This window comes from Rousettus aegyptiacus, unplaced genomic scaffold (genome assembly GCF_014176215.1).
Source record: "Rousettus aegyptiacus isolate mRouAeg1 unplaced genomic scaffold, mRouAeg1.p scaffold_m13_p_2, whole genome shotgun sequence".
Classification (NCBI taxonomy): Eukaryota; Metazoa; Chordata; class Mammalia; order Chiroptera; family Pteropodidae; genus Rousettus; species Rousettus aegyptiacus.
The window spans coordinates 156,046,339-156,063,715 of NW_023416295.1; the positions used below are offsets into that span (position 1 = coordinate 156,046,339).

General features: G+C 54.0%; 2 protein-coding genes across 7 annotated transcripts; both read right to left on the reverse strand.

The window, feature by feature from the left end:
• Positions 1-977: 977 nt before the first annotated feature.
• Positions 978-15,236, reverse strand: PTPN6 (protein tyrosine phosphatase non-receptor type 6). 6 transcript variants are annotated; one of them, XM_016162906.2, is made up of 16 exons: positions 15,000-15,236; positions 10,426-10,548; positions 10,008-10,202; positions 7,346-7,535; positions 7,070-7,186; positions 6,850-6,963; positions 6,598-6,694; positions 6,090-6,169; positions 5,744-5,893; positions 4,616-4,747; positions 4,341-4,495; positions 2,309-2,376; positions 2,056-2,207; positions 1,868-1,959; positions 1,360-1,492; positions 978-1,146 (listed from the first exon to the last, which is right to left on the reverse strand). In XM_016162906.2, exons 1-15 carry the CDS (start codon positions 15,011-15,013, stop codon positions 1,378-1,380), a joined length of 1,794 nt encoding a protein of 597 aa, XP_016018392.1. In that variant the 5' UTR covers positions 15,014-15,236; the 3' UTR covers positions 978-1,146; positions 1,360-1,377. The 6 variants fall into 6 exon arrangements, with proteins under 6 accessions (XP_016018392.1, XP_016018390.1, XP_016018389.1 ...); XM_016162904.2 differs by having other exon boundaries at positions 1,351-1,492; XM_016162903.2 differs by having other exon boundaries at positions 978-1,163; positions 1,351-1,492.
• A 458-nt stretch (positions 15,237-15,694) lies between these two features.
• Positions 15,695-17,296, reverse strand: CUNH12orf57 (chromosome unknown C12orf57 homolog). The gene is made up of 3 exons (XM_016162908.2): positions 17,155-17,296; positions 16,684-16,860; positions 15,695-15,925 (listed from the first exon to the last, which is right to left on the reverse strand). The coding sequence occupies exons 1-3, from the start codon at positions 17,204-17,206 to the stop codon at positions 15,774-15,776; spliced, it is 381 nt and encodes a 126-aa protein (XP_016018394.1). The 5' UTR covers positions 17,207-17,296; the 3' UTR covers positions 15,695-15,773.
• Between the last annotated feature and the right edge of the window lie 81 nt (positions 17,297-17,377).

Sequence of the window (17,377 nt, forward strand, 5' to 3'; positions counted from 1 at the left end):
ACTCTCCTAAATTCTACAATGACAAGTACTGTCTTGTTCACCATCATGCCCCCCAATACAATCCCGGTGCCTGTGACACAGTGGACACTCGATTTAAAAAGTGTTTGCTGAATGAATGACAGTCGAGCCAACGTTGCAACAAGACTGTGCCCACTTCTTCGCCTGCCTAGCATAGGGGAGCCAGTCCTTCCCCATTAGGACTGTCACAGGCTTAACGCCCCCAGGATTTAAGATAAAGCCTTAACATGAAGAAGGAATCTGCTAGCAGCCCACTTTGCACATGGGAGAAGGAAGAGGGGGCACGAATAAAACTGACCAGGAGCATAAGGGTGGCAACGGCCCCAGCGAAGGGAGGAGGGTGCTCCTGCGAGCACCTGGAGCCCAGAGGGGGAGAAGCCAGGGACATCCTGTGCTTCTTGGCCTTAGGTATCTTCTTAGCTCTTGGACCTAGAAATCAGCACCAGGAATGTGTGATTCTGTCCCCCTCAGGTGACCCCGGCTGCATCTTCATGGGTGCGGGTTCTGGGGCCAGACAGCCTGAGTTAAAATCTTTACTGCTCAATAATCCTGTGACCTCGAGGAAATCAATGAATCTATCTGTGCCTCAGTTTCCCCTGCTGTAAAATGCGAATGATACAGGCACCCAGATTGAATTAATACATGTGGTCTTTCAAACAGTGTCTGATACATGGCAAGCTGGGTAACGAGTCATTGTTGCCCTTGCCATCATTATCTCTTCTTTCGATGATCTTCACAACCACTCTGTTAGGATCACCTTCCACTTTAAGGAAAGAGACTGAGGAACCTGGCCCACGGTCACACTCCCAGTGTAATAAGCAGAGTCCAGAACCGGGTCTGTCAGATCGTGAAGGTGGAACTTTCATGTGCACCACGCAGCACACCGCCCTGCCCACCTCCCCCTCTGCTCCCTCTGCACCTCCCTCCAGGCAGCACAGAGTTAGAGACCCACACACACGGTGATCCTAGGGGTTTTATTTACAAAAGTATTAGGGCTGGCCTGGGCTGGAGACTTGCTGGGCTATATACAGGGTCAGGGAGAGGTGAGAACAGGACCATTTAAATTACAATAGAGTTGGGCAGGCAGCTCCTAGGTTCAAGCTGAGGGTGTTCACTGGAGGCCTCTACAGGGATCCGGGCTGAGGCTGCAGAGAAAAGGGAGTAAGGGAGTAAGGGGGTGGCTGGAACCTGGGAAGTGGGGGGCAAGAGTAGGTCTGGGACAGCTGGGAAGGGCAGGGTGAGGCTGCAGCCACCCATCCACCCAGGAGAAGCACTGGAAACCAGGGGACACTGGGAGCAGGACAGGGAGAGCCCTGAGTAGAGGAGCTATACCATGGCCACCTTGAGACGGTGCCCACCTCACTTCCTCTTGAGGGAGCCCTTGCTCTTGTCCTTGTCCGCTGACCGCTGCTTCTTCACCTTCTCCTCCCTCTTGTTCTTACTGTGCAGGTTCTCGTACACATCCTCTTTGTGTCTGCAGGTGGGGTGGGCAAGTGTGGGCAGCTGGCATAGGTCAGGAGACAATGCAGTTACCTAGAACCAGCAGCCCCCTCTGGGCCAAGCGAGCAAACTGAGGCCAGCAAAGGGAAGAGACCTGGTCACAACCTTTACACTAGACTGGAAGCTCCTTGGAAGCAGAGGATCCATCTCATGCTACCAGTATACTACCACTACCTAGAATAGGCCCCACACAGAGGACATTGAGGAAGTACTTGTGAATACAGGTAGTAAGAACCAAGCTTGAACTTGAACTCAGGTCCTCCCAACAGCAACACTTGTCCTCTGGAGAAACGGAGGGCTGGGCAGGGGATGAGAAAGGGGAAGTGGCAGGCAGGGAGGGATCACTCACTTAGAGGACGTGCGGGAGGCCTGGGCATGGGCATTCTTCATAGCCAGAGGGTAGGTGATGTTCCCGTACTCTGACTCCTGGCCTTTCTGGGACTGTGGGCAGAGATGCGGTGAGAGTGCTGTGGTCTTAGCAGGACCAGGTGATGCCCACTGCTCCCCCAGCCCCACCAGGCCCTGCTTGGCACGCACCTGCATGACCTCCAGCTTCTTCTTGGTGGTTTCAATGAACTGGGCGATGGCCACATAGATGAACTTGTACTGCGCCTCTGTCTGCACCATGCCCGAGCGTTGAGCCCGCACCATCTGGATCGTCTTCTGGATGTCAATGTCACAGTCCAGCCCTGAGCAGGGATGGCAGTTGGACCTCAGGCCTAAGCAGAGGTAGACACCGAGGGGCTGCTCACCCACCCTCCCATCTGTATTCCCCACAGGAAACCCTCACCCTTGGTGGAGATGTTCTCCATGAGCATGTCAATGACAATGATGGTGCCTGTGCGGCCAATGCCTGCGCTGGGGAGAGAAGGAGGGGCGCCATCAGAGGCCAGGTCAGCACATCCCCAGGAAAGGGGGCCCTAGCACTCAGCTCCAGCATGGCCAGGGCATAAAGAAACAGCATCTCCCACGAAATGAGGCAATGTGCCCAGGGTCACAGGGTAGGCAGGCAGGCAAGGGGCAGAAGTTTGGCCGACTCTGCACCCATGTTTGTCACCTCAGCCCAGAGAACTGTGGAGAAGGGCCTGACTCCGAAGCGCTACGATGCTGGCTCCCCCAGACGCTGCCGTCACTCTCCTTCTTCCAGCACCACACTCCTCCACTTCCTGCTCCAACTTCTCATTTCTGGCCGGTGGCTGCTGCCCACCCCAGAAGATCCAAGAACCCCAGACCCACTACCCTCCTGCCGGCCTCCCCTGGCCCTCTCCCACATCCTTGGCCTGAGCAAGGCCTTCCCTCCTCCTTTAAAAGTTATATTTGGAGCTTCTTTCTTCAAGGCTTCATTTCCCTTTTTCTTCAGACCCTGATGGCAGGGAAAGGGCAGCACTGAGACAGTGGGTGCAGGGGACACGGGGGTCAGGAGACAAGGAGGAGCAGTCCTGCAGGAAGTCTCCCAACTTCCTCCACCCTCTGCCACCACCCTTGGGCAAACAGACCCCAGGGAACCTCAGGACCCCACATGGACCCCAGGCCCACCCCGTCGCTGGGTCTGTCAGACTGGTGCCAAGTCGTGCTAATTTCAAACTCAGATTGTCAAAAATAACCCCCCCTTACCCACTTCCTTCCTGTAACGTCTAAATAAAGGCCATGGGGATTTCAAGAAGTGGATAAAAGTGTGAGGTGGAGTGGGGAGGCAGGAGGGTCGTTCCTGGTAACGGGCCTGCCTCTGGAGACAGGGCAGCCCCTGAGACAGCATATGGGGGCCCCTACAGATTCAGACCACCCAGCCCTGGCCCAGGAAGAGCAGTCGCTGGTGGGAAGAAGGAAGTCAAGGTCCATTCAGCTTGGGTCACATGGAAGGAGCGGGAAGAGAAGAAAGAGCACACTCTACTTCCACACTCCCACTTCCGGAAGGTTTACTGTATTCAAGACACAGCGATAGGGTCTCCTTTAATCCTTACAACAGCTCTGTGAGATCCTGATTTTATAGATGAGGAATCTGAGGGTCAGAGAAGTGAAGTAATTTATCCAGGGTCACCCAGCCAGTGAGTGGATGAGTTGGAATTTAAACTAGCAGCCTCTGTCCCAGACCTTATACCCACTGCCTTGCACCCACCCAGACCAGCCTGGGTGGGTCAGCCCATTTGCAGGGCTCTGCCCTTAGGCCCGCTCCGCCTCGCTGACCCCCCACCTCCCCAACTTAGCAAGAGTGGGGTCTCCTGATCATGACCATGAGGGTCTCCACTAGAGCTAGTGACACATGTGCCTCTCCTGAAGATCTCACCTGTTCCTACACATCCTGGGGCCAAGTCGGGGGACACTGGCTGGGAAGTGGAGACTAGGAGTAGCAATGAAGAAACTCCTACCCAAGGGCTACAGATGGAAAAAGAGAAGGGATGGGAGCCACACTGACCCCACATGGAGGGTGTTGGGGCTGAGAAGAAACAGGCTGAGGGGGGGCCCATGCAAGAAAATGGGGGTGGCGGGGGTCCTGGGACCTAGGCCTGTTGTGAGCAACCCCTGCTCTCCCCTGACCAGCTGGTGATCCGGCGAGTGGCTGGTCTTGTTTCTTCATCTGTATTTGACAGGGTTTGGACAAGAGATTACACTCAGAGAGGTCTCTGAGAAAGCCACCCCCAGGAACCTGGTTCAAGCTAAGCTCCACCCACGGGTCTAGAGCCATCAGAAGAGGCCGAGGGTAAGGGAGAGGCAGTAAAAAGTTAATATGTAAATTGCTTACAGTAGTGCATATTACTTAGCAGTATTTACTTGTCAGCTGCTATTTTTATGATTACTGCTAATGTCTTAATTATTATTCTCACCTGCAATGCACGATGATGGGCCCAGGGTGAGGCAGACTTTCCTGGCGCTGATTGATCTGGTCTAGGAAGCTGAGGACGCCCCCAGGTTCACTGGGGACCCCATGGTCAGGCCAGCTCAGGTACTGGTAGTGCCAGATCTCCCGTACTATGTTGCTCTGAGCCAAATACGTAGAGTCAGTGCCCACTGCTCCCACACATCACCCCATTCCCCCCAACCAGGCAAGAGAATAGGTCCAAGGAGAGCCCAGAAGGGGACGGGGGTAGAGGACACTCACATTGTCCAGTGGGGAGACCTGTAAGGTGCGGAGTTTGTACTCGGCTGTGTCATATTCCCCAGAGTTGGTTACAGTGTAGGGTCCGTACACGCGCTGAGTGCCCACCTCTGGCCAGTATGGGACACATTTGTTCTGAAAGGGAGGGTAGAGGCTGAGGATGAGGCACAGAAACAGGCACAGGGCAGGCTGCTCTAGGCCCCGTTCTAGGTCCTGAGTCCCTGGCGCTGGCCCAGTCAACATCTGTTGGATGAATGGATGAACTGGCCACGAGTCAGTCTTAGGATCTACTGGTGAGACCTGACCAGCCACCTAACCTGACAAGTCATTCAATAAATATCAGCTGACATACACGTTGTACCTGAAGTTGTGCAAACCAGGCTGGAGTTACAAACACAAATAAAACCCAGTTTGCTTCTCTGTGTCTCTAGGAGAACAGGTGAACATGGAACTGCTCAGGACCACAGTGGAGGGAGCGGCTAATTCTCCCTCCGAGTTATGGAGGAAATCAGAGATGGCTTCATAAAGGAGAGCATGTGAACTGGGTCTGTCAGTCAGAGATAGTGAAGAGAGCGGAAGTCATTTCCTAGCAGAAAATGAGCTTGTGCAAAGGCACAGAAACCTGAAAAAACCTGGCCCGTTGGAGGCAGTGAGTGTTGTAGAGAAGCTAGCAGGCCTTGAGTACCAAGCCTCAGAACTATGACCTTATCCTAAAGGCAGCTGGAAGCTATTGGAGGGTTTGCAGCTTTGGAGGGGACTACTTCAACTCCAGCACAGAGGGTGCTGCCATGTAGGGTTGAGGGTGGGGGGCTGACTCCAGAGAGACTTAGGAGGCAGAGGGGACAGGAAGGGTTCTTGCCTAGAAGGGGACAGGTAACACCTTAATCAGAAGGCCCATTTAAAATCTGGGTATGGTGGTCAGGAGAACCCAGGGTTGGAAGCAGAGGACTGGGAGTCAGGGTGTATCCAAGACTTTGTCTCTGTGACTCATTTCCCAACAGGGGTTGGACACTTGCCCTCTGAGGTGCCCATCTGCCCTGGCATTCGAAATTTCTTCGGTTTCATGACAGTGGACAGTGAGTGCTGGGGAAGGGGTGAGGGGATCGGGGGCGGCCTGAGGCTCGGCCCTACCCGGCCTTTCTCCACTTCTCGGGTGGTCATGACGATGACGCGGGTGTTCTCCTGCCATGTCATCTGCCAGAAGTCATTGACGGTGGCCTCCAGGCAGCCCTGGCTGGCGATGTAGGTCTTAGCATTCTCATCCGGGCCCAGCAGCTGGTTCTGGAAGCAAGTGCAGAGAGACGCACACCAGGACTGTGAGGCCCTTGGCGCGCGGCGCGGTCTTTGCCCCACCCCCCTCGCCCACCCGTCTTTGGCTTCGGCTTCGCCCACGCACCTCTGGACCCGGTACCACCCTGAGATGGGGAATCCCCAGCGCCCAGCCTCTCCTCCCATGTGGCCGGCAACTGACACCAACCTTGACGTAGTTGGCGTTGATGTAGTCGGACCCAGGGACATTGCTGTCACGTCCCTGCAGGATCACTCGGCTGTGGTCAACTGAAGAGAGAACAGCGAGAAGGCCAGAAGGGCCAGGGTCAGCAGGGCCAGGGTCAGCAGGGACTCACCAGCCTGGATCAGACCCTGCCTAAGTTCATAGGCCATTCTTGTCTGAGAAGCCATGAGGCTCTCAGAGCACTGTGGGCGGGCAGGGGTGGGGATCTGCATGGGGATGGGGGAGGGGGGAGGTTTCAGAAGAAGGGGAGTGGTGAAGGTGGGTACCGGAGGAGGCTCTGCTGGGCGGGAAGAGGCTTTTTGGAGGAGAGGAGGTTCTGCAGTGTGTGTGTGTGAGTCGGGGCGGGAGGGGGGGGTGGACCCTCCCTGAGATGGGGGTAGGGACCCCCTGAGATTGGGGAGGTTGGCTGAAGGAAGCGAGTCCCCTGGAAGAACTGACGCTGCCTGAGAGCTGCGGGGGGAGAAGTGCTCACACGGGAGAATGTTCTTATAGCGGTTCTTGCACTTGTTCTCTGGCCGCTGCCCTTCCAGCCGCTGGTGCAAGTTCTTCACCTCCTGCTTCTGCAGGCTCTGGAGGGAGAGAGGGGGCCATGGAGCACCAGCCCCCAAGAGGAGCGTCCCAGGTGGAGATAACATGGAGCAGATCAGTAACAGGGGTAGGGGGGAGAGGGGATGGGGTCTGCCTGGCACCCCGTGCCAGTTGCCTTGCTGGTCCTGGTCCGCACCTCAAACTCCTCCCAGAAGCCGGCCTTGGCTGTGTCTTCCGACTCCTGCTTCTTGTTCAGTTCCAAGACCCGGTTCTCAATGTCGGCCGCATTCACCCTCGTGGCATAGTAGGGCTGCAGTGGGCAAGGGCAAAAAGTCAGCAATTTCCTGATCTCAGAGGATTAGGCATCTGAGGGGCTGCTCAGGGGAAGGAAGGAGGCAGCCAGGCCCACCCCTCACCTGCCGCAGGTAGACAAAGGCACCTGAGGCCTCCTCGATCCCTGTCTTCTTGAAATGTTCCACCAGGTCTGTGAGGCTGTCAAAGGTCTCCGAACCACCTAATGTGTAGCGTTCACCCTGAGGAGTACCAAGTCAGGCCACCTCTGCAGGGCTTGACTCTCTCTCCCTCAAACCCCAGACTTGGACCGAAGCCTGGCTGACCCTCCCCATCACCCATACTGTGGGCACAGACAAGAGCCCCAGCAGGATGCCTTCCCGACTGCCCAGCTGCCTTACCTCACACATGACCTTGATATGGGTGACTCTGAGCGGGGAGCCTGGGCCGGCCTTGGGCTGGTCGCTGAGCACCGACAGCACAAAATCTCCAGGCTGGCTGAGACTCTCACGCACGAGAAATGTCCAGGGCTCACCCTTGGCCTGCAACAGTGTCTCTGCCTGCCCCCCAGACATGTGGCCATGGTACCACCTAGAAAAGGTAGCATCAGGGAAGGTGAATCCTAGGCCATGGGGAAGGCACTGAGCAGAGACACTCTCAGAGAGGGACAAGGAAACTGAGCACCTGCAATGAGCCAGGTACTATGCTAACGTCTTCCAAACCCATCACCATATTTAGGTCCATTACTTACAAAAACACAAAAAGGTAGGTACCATCCCCATTTTACAGGTGAGGAAACTGAGGCTGGTGATTGTACACTGGCCGAAGCCCTCGTTGATAAGAGGCAAGCCTCAGGAGTTCTAACCAGGTCCACCTCTGCAAGTTTAAGTCAAAGGCAGAAAGGCAGGCCATATCCAGAGTATTTGGAGGGGAGAAACCCAGGAAGGGTCTTCATGAAAGACATGGGTAGGCTAGGGAAAGAAGACAGAGGCCAAGAGAAATGCAGACAAAGGCCAAACCACAGGGAGCGATGGAGATGGGAGAAACGGAAGTCACCAGGGAGGCATGACAGGGAGAACTCCCCCACAGAGGAGGGGAAGACAGACAACCCATTGGGGAAAGTGGTTTAGGGGGCTCTAGGGTGCCCAGGATAATGTGACTGTAGGGGTGACTGGGGTTCAGAGGGGGCTCACAGGGGCTCACAGGGGCAGAAAGCAGAACTAGGACCTTTCCCCAAAGCACACCCCCTTCCCAGGAGGAAACTGCAGCCCCACAATGCCCAGCCCCACAGGAAACCACGTGATGGAAAAAACACAAAACTCCTTCTGGGGAGAGAGTGAGAAGTGAGGTTGTGAGGTTTCCTCAGCCCAGGGACCTCCGGAGGGGGGGTGCATTTTCCAACCGCAGGGATGGGGGGAAGGAGGGAGGGGGCCCATCTGTCTGCCCCATCTCACTCCAGCCCAGAGGACACTGCAGCTGAGAGACCTCTGAGTCTCCAGACCTGTCCAGGAGTCTCCTGGGCCACACTCCATCCCACCACTCAGGAACAGGCCAGAGTCCCTAGGCAATGGGGAGGGGGCTAACCCTCTTTCCCCTGGCCCCAGGATGAGGAAGTTTCCATGCAAATGTCAGGCTGACCACAGACACAGAGCTAGCCATCAAGGGGACAAATGCAAATTCCTGTGGAGGGGGAAGGGCAGCAGCCAAGGCAAGGACACAGGCAGAGACCAGGGGTGAGCCCAGGCACCCAGGCGTGGGTAACCAAAAGGGCTTCTTAGAGTCAGTTTCCCTGGTCTTGACTCCCTCAATGCTTGACTGTCCCCAGCCCTAGCTCTGTCCTTCTCCTGGTTCTCCCAAGCAGTGTGAACCCAGACCTCAGCTCTGTCCCCAGAGAAGTCTGCTCAGCTCCTCCTTCCCTCCCCAAGCTTCATCTACAACCTCCCTTTTCTCTATGGTCTGGTCAACCCATTCTCCTCCCACAGGGAAGAGCCTGGCTGTGGGCAAGGCAGAGAGATGACATGAGAAGTTCAAGAGGGTCTGGATGGCAAAATCTCCATGTGTGTTACAGGTGGGGCATAAGAAAAGGGTGAGAAAGTACTAAGGAGGATAACCATGAGCAAGGTCATCAATGCTGGGGCTTCACTCCTAGAAGACATGGCTTCAGAGGAAGTGGATCGATAGTTTCGTGTTGACTAGAGAGGGGTCTCCAGTGGTGGGCCATGGGGCCTTTACCTTACCTCATCCAGTTCTAAGTTTTAATCAGTGACTTAAAGAAAAATATTGATGCAAGTTGGGAGGCATGCATCTCAGAAAGACTGAAAACTGACAGGTCAAAGTTCAGAATCATTTCAACAATCAACACACAAATATCAGACAAGGGCAAGTTGGTTTGGCCTAAGGAGTGTGGGGGGAAAAAAAAAATCAACTAGTTTCTCAGCTGTCCTTTACCTTAATAGGAGCTGTCATTGAGATGTAGCTATTAAAAGGAGCCACCTACAATGCTGAGTGTTCGGGTGCCTCTCTCCCATCTAGGCTTTAGGGAGACCATCTGGAAAGCGGCCAGCCCATCTCTGGGACCACATCTTTGGAGCCAAAGGAATGGAAGGGAAATGCCTTAACTATTACCCTGTGCCCCGGTGCTAGGCCCTTACACACAGGACCAGACCCATCCCCACCAAGATAAGGCTTTAAATGTCCTCATAGATATTAGTCCCTGTGCTCCTCCTCAACAGCCACCTCCCACTGTATTAACCTGACCTGGGGGAGGAAATAGTTATAGGAAGGCAGAATCAGTTCCACAGAAGGAAGGAGAGCTTTCTAACAACAGAGCTGTCCTGCTATGAAACACAGCCACGAGGAGCAGCGTCTCTGTCACTAGTTGGGCCTGGGTTGCCCGCTGATGGAGAGGTGAGCCCTTTCTCAGGGACTGATGGAAAAGATGGGAGGTTAGTCCCCTAAGATATAGCCCCAGGGTCACATGGAGGAAAGAGGCCCACAGAGCCCTGAGAAGGAGCCTGGATGGGGAAAGCACTGACAGTTAGGGGTGGAAGCGAAGCCCCTCACCTCTCATTCGTCGGGTCGGAGCAGTTAAGCGGGTACTTGAGGTGGATGATGGTGCCGTCGCGGTCCTGTAGGACGCCTTGCTGCTGTGTGTAGAACTCCACCAGCTCTGTAAGCGTCGCAAACTTCTCCCCTCCATACAGGTCGTAGAAATCCCCTGAGTTCTGGATCCGAATATGGGTCACCTGATCCCCCACCCTGCAGGGCACCAGGCAGTGAGGCCAGTAGGCGCAGGAGTAGAGGTCGGGACGGGTGAGGGACAGGCTGAGGTCCTGAGTATGGGACACACGCAGGATGGGGTAGACACAGACAGGAATGGGGGACACGCTGGGGCTGGGGGCTGGGGGGTTGGCACTGCCTTGAGGGAACCGGGAATGAGCTGCCAGAATACTGGCCCTGTCTAGAATTGAGGGCCACCTACCTGACGGAGAGGGAGAAGTCGCCCTGGTTCTTGCGACTAGGCCGAGCCAGGAAACTCCCATGGACACCTCGGCCCTTAAGCAGGGTCTCTGCATCCAGCCCACTGAGGTCTCGATGAAACCACCTGGGAGGCCCAGGAGGGCAGTAAGAAGAGGTCACACGCGCTCCAGAGCACCCTTGCCTCCTGTCTACCGTGGATCCCAGGCCCTTACCTCACCATCCTGGGGGCTCCCCAAGAGGAAGGGGGCACAGGGAACAAGGTGGCGCTGGGGAGTCCTGGCAGGCAGAGGACACTGTGGCAAAGCCTCAAACTTGGCCCTCAATGTCCAGGCCACCTCACCACCCCTGCAGTCCTGGCTACGGGGCTGCCACTAGGGCAGCCGGGTAGGGCGGGGACAGGAAGGGGCGCGGCCGACCCCTTGGGGAAACTCACTGTACTTCTCATTTTAGAGCAGAGGGAAGAGAAGCAGAGAGCAGTGGCAATGGGGGTGGGGACAGGGCCCACTTCCCACATGTCTGCCATCAAAGGCCTTAGGAGCGTGGCACTCCACAAACAAGGACATGTATGTGCCTTACACCGTCCAGGTGAAGATCATGCTTCATGCACGTGACCCCTCACAATCAGACGCCATCCCTTCCTCTTCCACCAAGCTAATGATCATGGTCATGGGGACGGCTATCATGGAATGGAGTCTTACTGTATGTATGCCAGGCACCGTGCAAGCCTTACCTGATTCACTCCTCACAAGAGCCCTATGAAGCAGGTACTCTTCTTATTCCCATTTTATAAACAAGGAACTTCAGGCTCGGGGAGTATAAGGAACTCACCTGAGGTCATCTGTCAGTATGTGGCAGTACCAAAATGAAACACAATGTGGTCCTAAAGCCACGGATTTTAGCTGATTTTAGCTACCGTATGCCACCCCTAAGAGCTTCAAGGAGAGGGTGGGAGCCTCTTCTTTCACTGGGGGAGAGTCCCTAATAGCCAAGACCTGCAGATGCTTACAAAGGGAGGGGCGCCTTCGCCTTCCCGACATACATATTTGAAGAGGTGTTGCTGGGGCAGAGGAATGAACAAAACGGCCCCTGTGCAGCCCTTTTAAACATGCATATTTTCTACCTTTTGTTCCCTGGCCTTTGCCCCCACCCTGCCCTAACCATGTAGTTGAAGCCCAGAAACAGAATGGTGCAGGGGAAGCAGATGGGGGCAGAGCCGCCAGCCCTATTCGATCCACCCCCACTATGCCTGAGCCATAGCAGCTTGACAAGTGTGTGTCTGGTCTGAATCAGCTGGACTCAGGACTCTGACCAAGGGTCTGTCCCCTGGGGGCTAGGGCTTAGGTCCCTGCCATGGCTGATAGTTCAGGACCATTTGACCTTGAGAGGCCCTAAACACTAAATCTTATGATGCTTCAGGTGTGTAATTCCAAATACAAACACAAACACAAATGCCACCCAACCGAAACAAGAGGAAAGAAGCCCAATGAGAAAGTCTTGTTGGTGGCTTCCCCTAGGAAGGGACCCTGAGTGGCTAGAGGAGAGCACTGGAAGGAACGTTGACTCCTCCCTGATACCTTTTTGGAAGTGGTGGCACAGGCATGTTTTTACCTTTACAGAAATAAGTAAACTGGGCGATGGCGATTGCTAGGGAAGTTCTAGGGTAATGGGAACGTTCTACGTCTTGACCTGAGTGGCGTGTCCATGGGTGCATATTAACGTGAGGTTCGTCGGGCTGCGTGGTTAATATCCATACACATTATATATGCCATACCACAATAAAAACTAAGGAAAATAAATAGCAAAGTATTAAAGCCCAACGAAAGTCTGTTTTTCCTATGATGACTACTATGCCATTTTTTGAAATATCTAACATCAATTCTCCCCCCACTGCTGAAAAAAAGGGTTTCTTCTTTTCCCCCTCTTTCTGGTACTGGGGGACTTCCTTGGTCTGTTTATTGCATGATCTAACATTGACTACCCTTTCAGTTTTGGATAGCCATGCTGAAAGATCACGAACTCCCTCCCACAGCAAGGGACAGGAAGAGTATCTGCACAGTCGGCTCCACCACATGGTCCACTGCCCGTCTTGCTTGCCTCAGAATGTTCAAAGCTTAGCACAATGCCTCACACAAAGCGTGTGTCCGATAAACAAGTTTATCAATACCCATGCACTTACATGGTCACAAGTCTAGCTCCTGGTCCGACACATAAACCCCTAGCTTGTCATATACAGGAGCACGCACACACACACACACACACACACACACACACACACACACACACACACACCCCTATGCACACACAGTCCCACTTTATGCACCTGATAACTCATGTCCATCAACACACATATCTGGTCCAGTACAAACACCCACATGGACACACCATCATAACCACACATGAAGTTGCAGGTCCATTCTCGGCACTGAACACCTGCTACACCCCAGCACCAGTCCACTCTCTTTCAGGAACTTAAACCCACTTGGTGGGAAGAAACTAGCTAGGTATCCAAAAACTCTTGACCTGTGGAAGAGGCAGGAATTTCTCTAAAGGTGGTCAACCCAAAAGACAGACAGACAGACAGACACCAATGTAAGATACACAGCCTCTGCTGTCCCTTAACAGGAAAATAAATAACAACCACCTCCCTTACCTTACCACAGTGCTCTGCTGTTTGCAAAACACTTGTTCACACACAATCCCATCTGGGCCTCAGGTGGCCTCGTGATGTAGAAATTATTTTCCCTGGGTTTTTTTTTTTTTTTTATAAGGGAGGAAAACAGGTTCAAGGAGGCTAAGAATTACAAAAGTAAGTGCCTAATAATTCAGAAGAACAAATTATTCACTTGGGAAGCAGGGAGATGAAGGCAGAGATGGAGATAAGCAGAAAGGTAGGCAGTCTAGAAGGGCAAACAAGAGGAAATAATCTCTAGAAAGTTATTGAGCTTCTCCAAGCCTCAGCACCCATACCTGATAAATGGGTTTAACAATATTTCCCAAATACTGATACAAAAAGCTGATATGTAGTAAGGTTTTAGTGCTAACAGCTTTTACATTACAAATTAATCCACATGCCAACACTTTTTAGTAGGTCTTATTAGCCTGATTTTAGACACAAAAGATGAGGTTCAGAAAAGTTAAGTAACTTGTCCAAGGTCACAAGCTACTGAGTGGGCAGGTGGACAAACCAAGTCTGTCTGACACCAGAGCCTATTGCCCTTTCCCGTTGCTAACCACATTGTTGAAGCAGGCTTCAGTGGGCTGGGGACTGGCACAGCCCCCGAGGAGGTGTAAGCCAGATGGCCAGAGCTCCCGCAGAGGCAGCACGGAGATGGCAGGCACAGGAACTGCTCCGGCAGCGCTGAGCGCGAGCAGAGCAGCTTGCCTGCAGCAAAGCCGCTCCGAGAGGCTGCGACCTGTTGCAGAGGGTCCTACGACGTCAGGCTGAGGAACCAAGGAAAAATTCTGCACCAGGATTGCTAACCACCTGATAGGAAAATGACCATGGCAGGAATATGGAAGGGACCAGGGGGCAGAAGACTAGATAAGAACCCTGTCCGAGGGATTGACGGTGATGAGGTGTGCACTGGGGGAGACGGGCACAAACAGAAAAAGGAAGATGTGAGTGAAAGGCAAGAACCTGCAGGACTTGGGGGTGACTATCCCACCAACTCCCCAACATTCCAAGCAGGTCTTTGCTATAAGATCCAAACTCCAATAAGTCTTGCCTGGGCCCTGGCTCCCTCTCTACCGGTTTACCCCGTGTCAAGCACACTGTCCTTGTGTGGTTGGTTGTTTCCATAGCAGGGCCTCTGCATTCACCATTCCCTCTGCTCAGGGGCATTAGGCCGGTTCTTCTTCATCATCCAGGTCTCAGCTCACTTGACCTCCACCTCAGGAAAACACTCCCTGACCCCTCTAGCTAGTGATGTCATTGGCACCCCCAGTCACTTGCTAGCACATGAAGTTGTTTCATTTTCTGAATAACACTTCTGAGATCTGAGGTTACCCTGTTAATTGAGTTCTTTGTGTAGTCTGTAGCTCCAGTGAAATAAAACTCTAAGAGAGCAAGGACCAAATCCGTCCTGTCAGATATAGTATTGCCAGCACCTTAAAAAGAACCTGGTACATAATAGACTCACATGTATCTGTTGTATAAATGATGCAAGGGAGGGAAGTGAAGGGGAATGAAAGAAAGTAGAATGAAGGCAAGCTTTCTCAGGTTTGCCTTTTAGACACGTTAGGTTTCAGGTGGTGTGGGCTACCCAGGGAGACAGGTCCTAAGCAGAGGGCAGAAGCAGGGAACGAAACAGGTGAGAGAGAAATGCAATGGTGAAAATAAATACCTATCTGTCAGGGGAAAAGTGCTCGAGAAGGAGGGAGGCCCCCCGAGGAGCATGAATGAGCCTGGAGTTCCTTGAAACGTGAAGGTAGGGACAGGAAGCCACCCAGAGCAGGGGGCAACAATAGATTGGTCAGCATTCACGGTCACATACCTGTCAGGAGTGAGCATGAGCCTTGCCCCTCCCTCCCAAACTAACAGGAGACTGTGGCACCCATGTGGAGCAGGGGACTTACCCACGGGACAGCATCTCCCCAGAGGGATGGGGAAGTCACAGACAGAGGGTCACAGGGGCGGGGCTGAGCCAGAGGCGCAGCTGTGCTGTGCCCCAAACCAGGTGAGGCAGAATGCTCGGAACTCAGCCACTTCCTCTTCGATGCTGCCCACCAGGCCAATGGCACCACAGGGACAAGCCCCTGGACTAATGGTTCCCGGAGAAGAGACAGGTGGGGCGGGGCTGGTCTTAGACCGCCCACAGCAGCTTGCTTCTCCCTCCAGCTCTACTCCTGGATTGGGAGTCCGGGGCCCGCCTGCCTGTCCAGGGCCTTTTTCCCTTGAGAGGGGAGGAGCCACCTGGAGCTCCACTTGGAGCTCAAGCTGACAAGGCAGCAGGAAGGAGGGTGGGGGCAAAGACCAGGAAGTAACCCTGGCCAAGTGAACACCAACCAATGGGGGAGCCTCTTGGTCCACAGCCACCAAGAGGGCTCAGGAAAAGACCAGAAAGCCCCACTCCTCAGCAGAGGTGCCACCTGTGCTGGCTCACCTACCCAGGTGTTGAGGGGCTGGCCCATCCTCCCAACCTGCCTTGGAGCAGGGCTGGGCCCAGCAGGAGTATAGGAAGGATCTGGACAAGAAGAGCAGCTGGAATGGTAGAAGAAATCCGGGGCCAGGAGGCAGGGTTGTCAGAGTCACAAAAGACTGACACTGAGGCTAAATCACAGGCATGTTTATTATCCTCTGGGAAACCAAGGTCTTTCCTTCCTGGGCAGTGTCACAAAGGAGGACAACCCTCAGGAGGCAGCCACACTGCCACCTGAAGCAGGCCCGTGGGGTGGCAGTGTCATGGGCGGCAGGAACAGTGCCTTCAGCTTGCCTGACAGGCTGGCAATCTCCGGATCCTGGGCTTCGTAAGACTTGACCAAGCGGGCAAACTTAAGGACACCTGCAAGGTTGAGCAGAGCATCAACCCCATACCCCCAGGGAACAGGGTGCCCAAGAATCAGGAGGGGGCAGCTTAAGCATGAGTCACTGGCTGCTCCCCCTCTGGCCAGGTAGCTGTCTGCAAAACAAGATACGTGCACGTCTCTGCTCTATAGGATTCAAATCAACCACATCCTGGTCTACACTGGGCACAACTAGACAAAATGCAATGAACAAAAATATCCCAAAGCAGTGTGTTTCTCACTATCAGGTGAATCATTTTAGCAGTTTAGTGGCAGGAACCCAAAGTATGGGCATCCATGAGATCGCACATCTATAATCAGGACACAGGAGGACCATGGGCCAACTGGCCTGAATCAGTAAACACCCTTAGGAAACACAGTGATGTCATCAAGGAAACTGAACTGCCAGCCTTCAGACAGATTAATGAAACAACTTGGAGGGGATGCAGAAGCGTACAGCCATGCAGACCCCTCACCAAAAGCTATCAGAACAGGGTTCAGGTCCAGCTCGGGCACTTAGTTTACTACTAGAGTCTGTTTTCTCATCATAAAATGGGATAATAGTATAATTAATGGTAACTGCAAAATGCACTTAGGACTTCACCTGGCATAAATTCGAGTAGACCCTGGGCTCTCAGGGCCAACCAATTTTGTTGTTAGTCAGATTGTGGCTGCCGCCGTGTGGCGAAGATGGAGACGACAGCTCAGGGATCCAATAGATCCAGCACCCTTTCTCCCCAATCTCAGTCCTACCCACCTTCCCCGTCGCAGCTGAAGCCATAGGCTTTGATAACCTCCTGCTGAATCTGCGTGGCCACGGGCAGCACGAATTGCAGCATCTTGCCCATATCGTTGCACGCGTTGTCCCGAGCCTCGTCCATTCGCACGGCGTTCTCCGGGGTCGAGAACGCCTGGATCACCTCAGCCAGAACCACTGTGCGGCAGATGCAACCCGGGTGGGGAGGCATCCCGGGTTAGGCACCGGAGCATGGCCGGCTAGCCCAGCCGACAGCGCAGGGAAAAGGTCAGATAATCGGTGGACCGAAGCCGCAATAACCCGATAAACACGGCTCTGAATCCCTCGCTCTAGGGGACCCCTCTTAAAAGAAGAAGAAAGATGGCACCCTGAGCCTTGTTTCCCGGCGATGCAAGCACATCTCTCGCTGGGTAACCTCCGCCCTCACCCTCCTCCGGCAGGCAGCCCACCCGGTGACTAGGATGTTCTCACCCTTGGCCTGTTCGGCGCTTAGGGCCACAGATTGGGTCGAGGCGGACGCCATAGGGTAACAAAAGTTGCACGTGCAGCAGAACCTAGAAAACCCTCAGAAGCGGAACGACTCCAGCATCGGCTCTCTAGATAGGTAGGGGCGAGGAGATACCACGTAGCCGGAAGCCTATTCACATAGCCCTCACTTCCCTCGAAAATGCGGGACGCTGGGAAAGTACAAGCA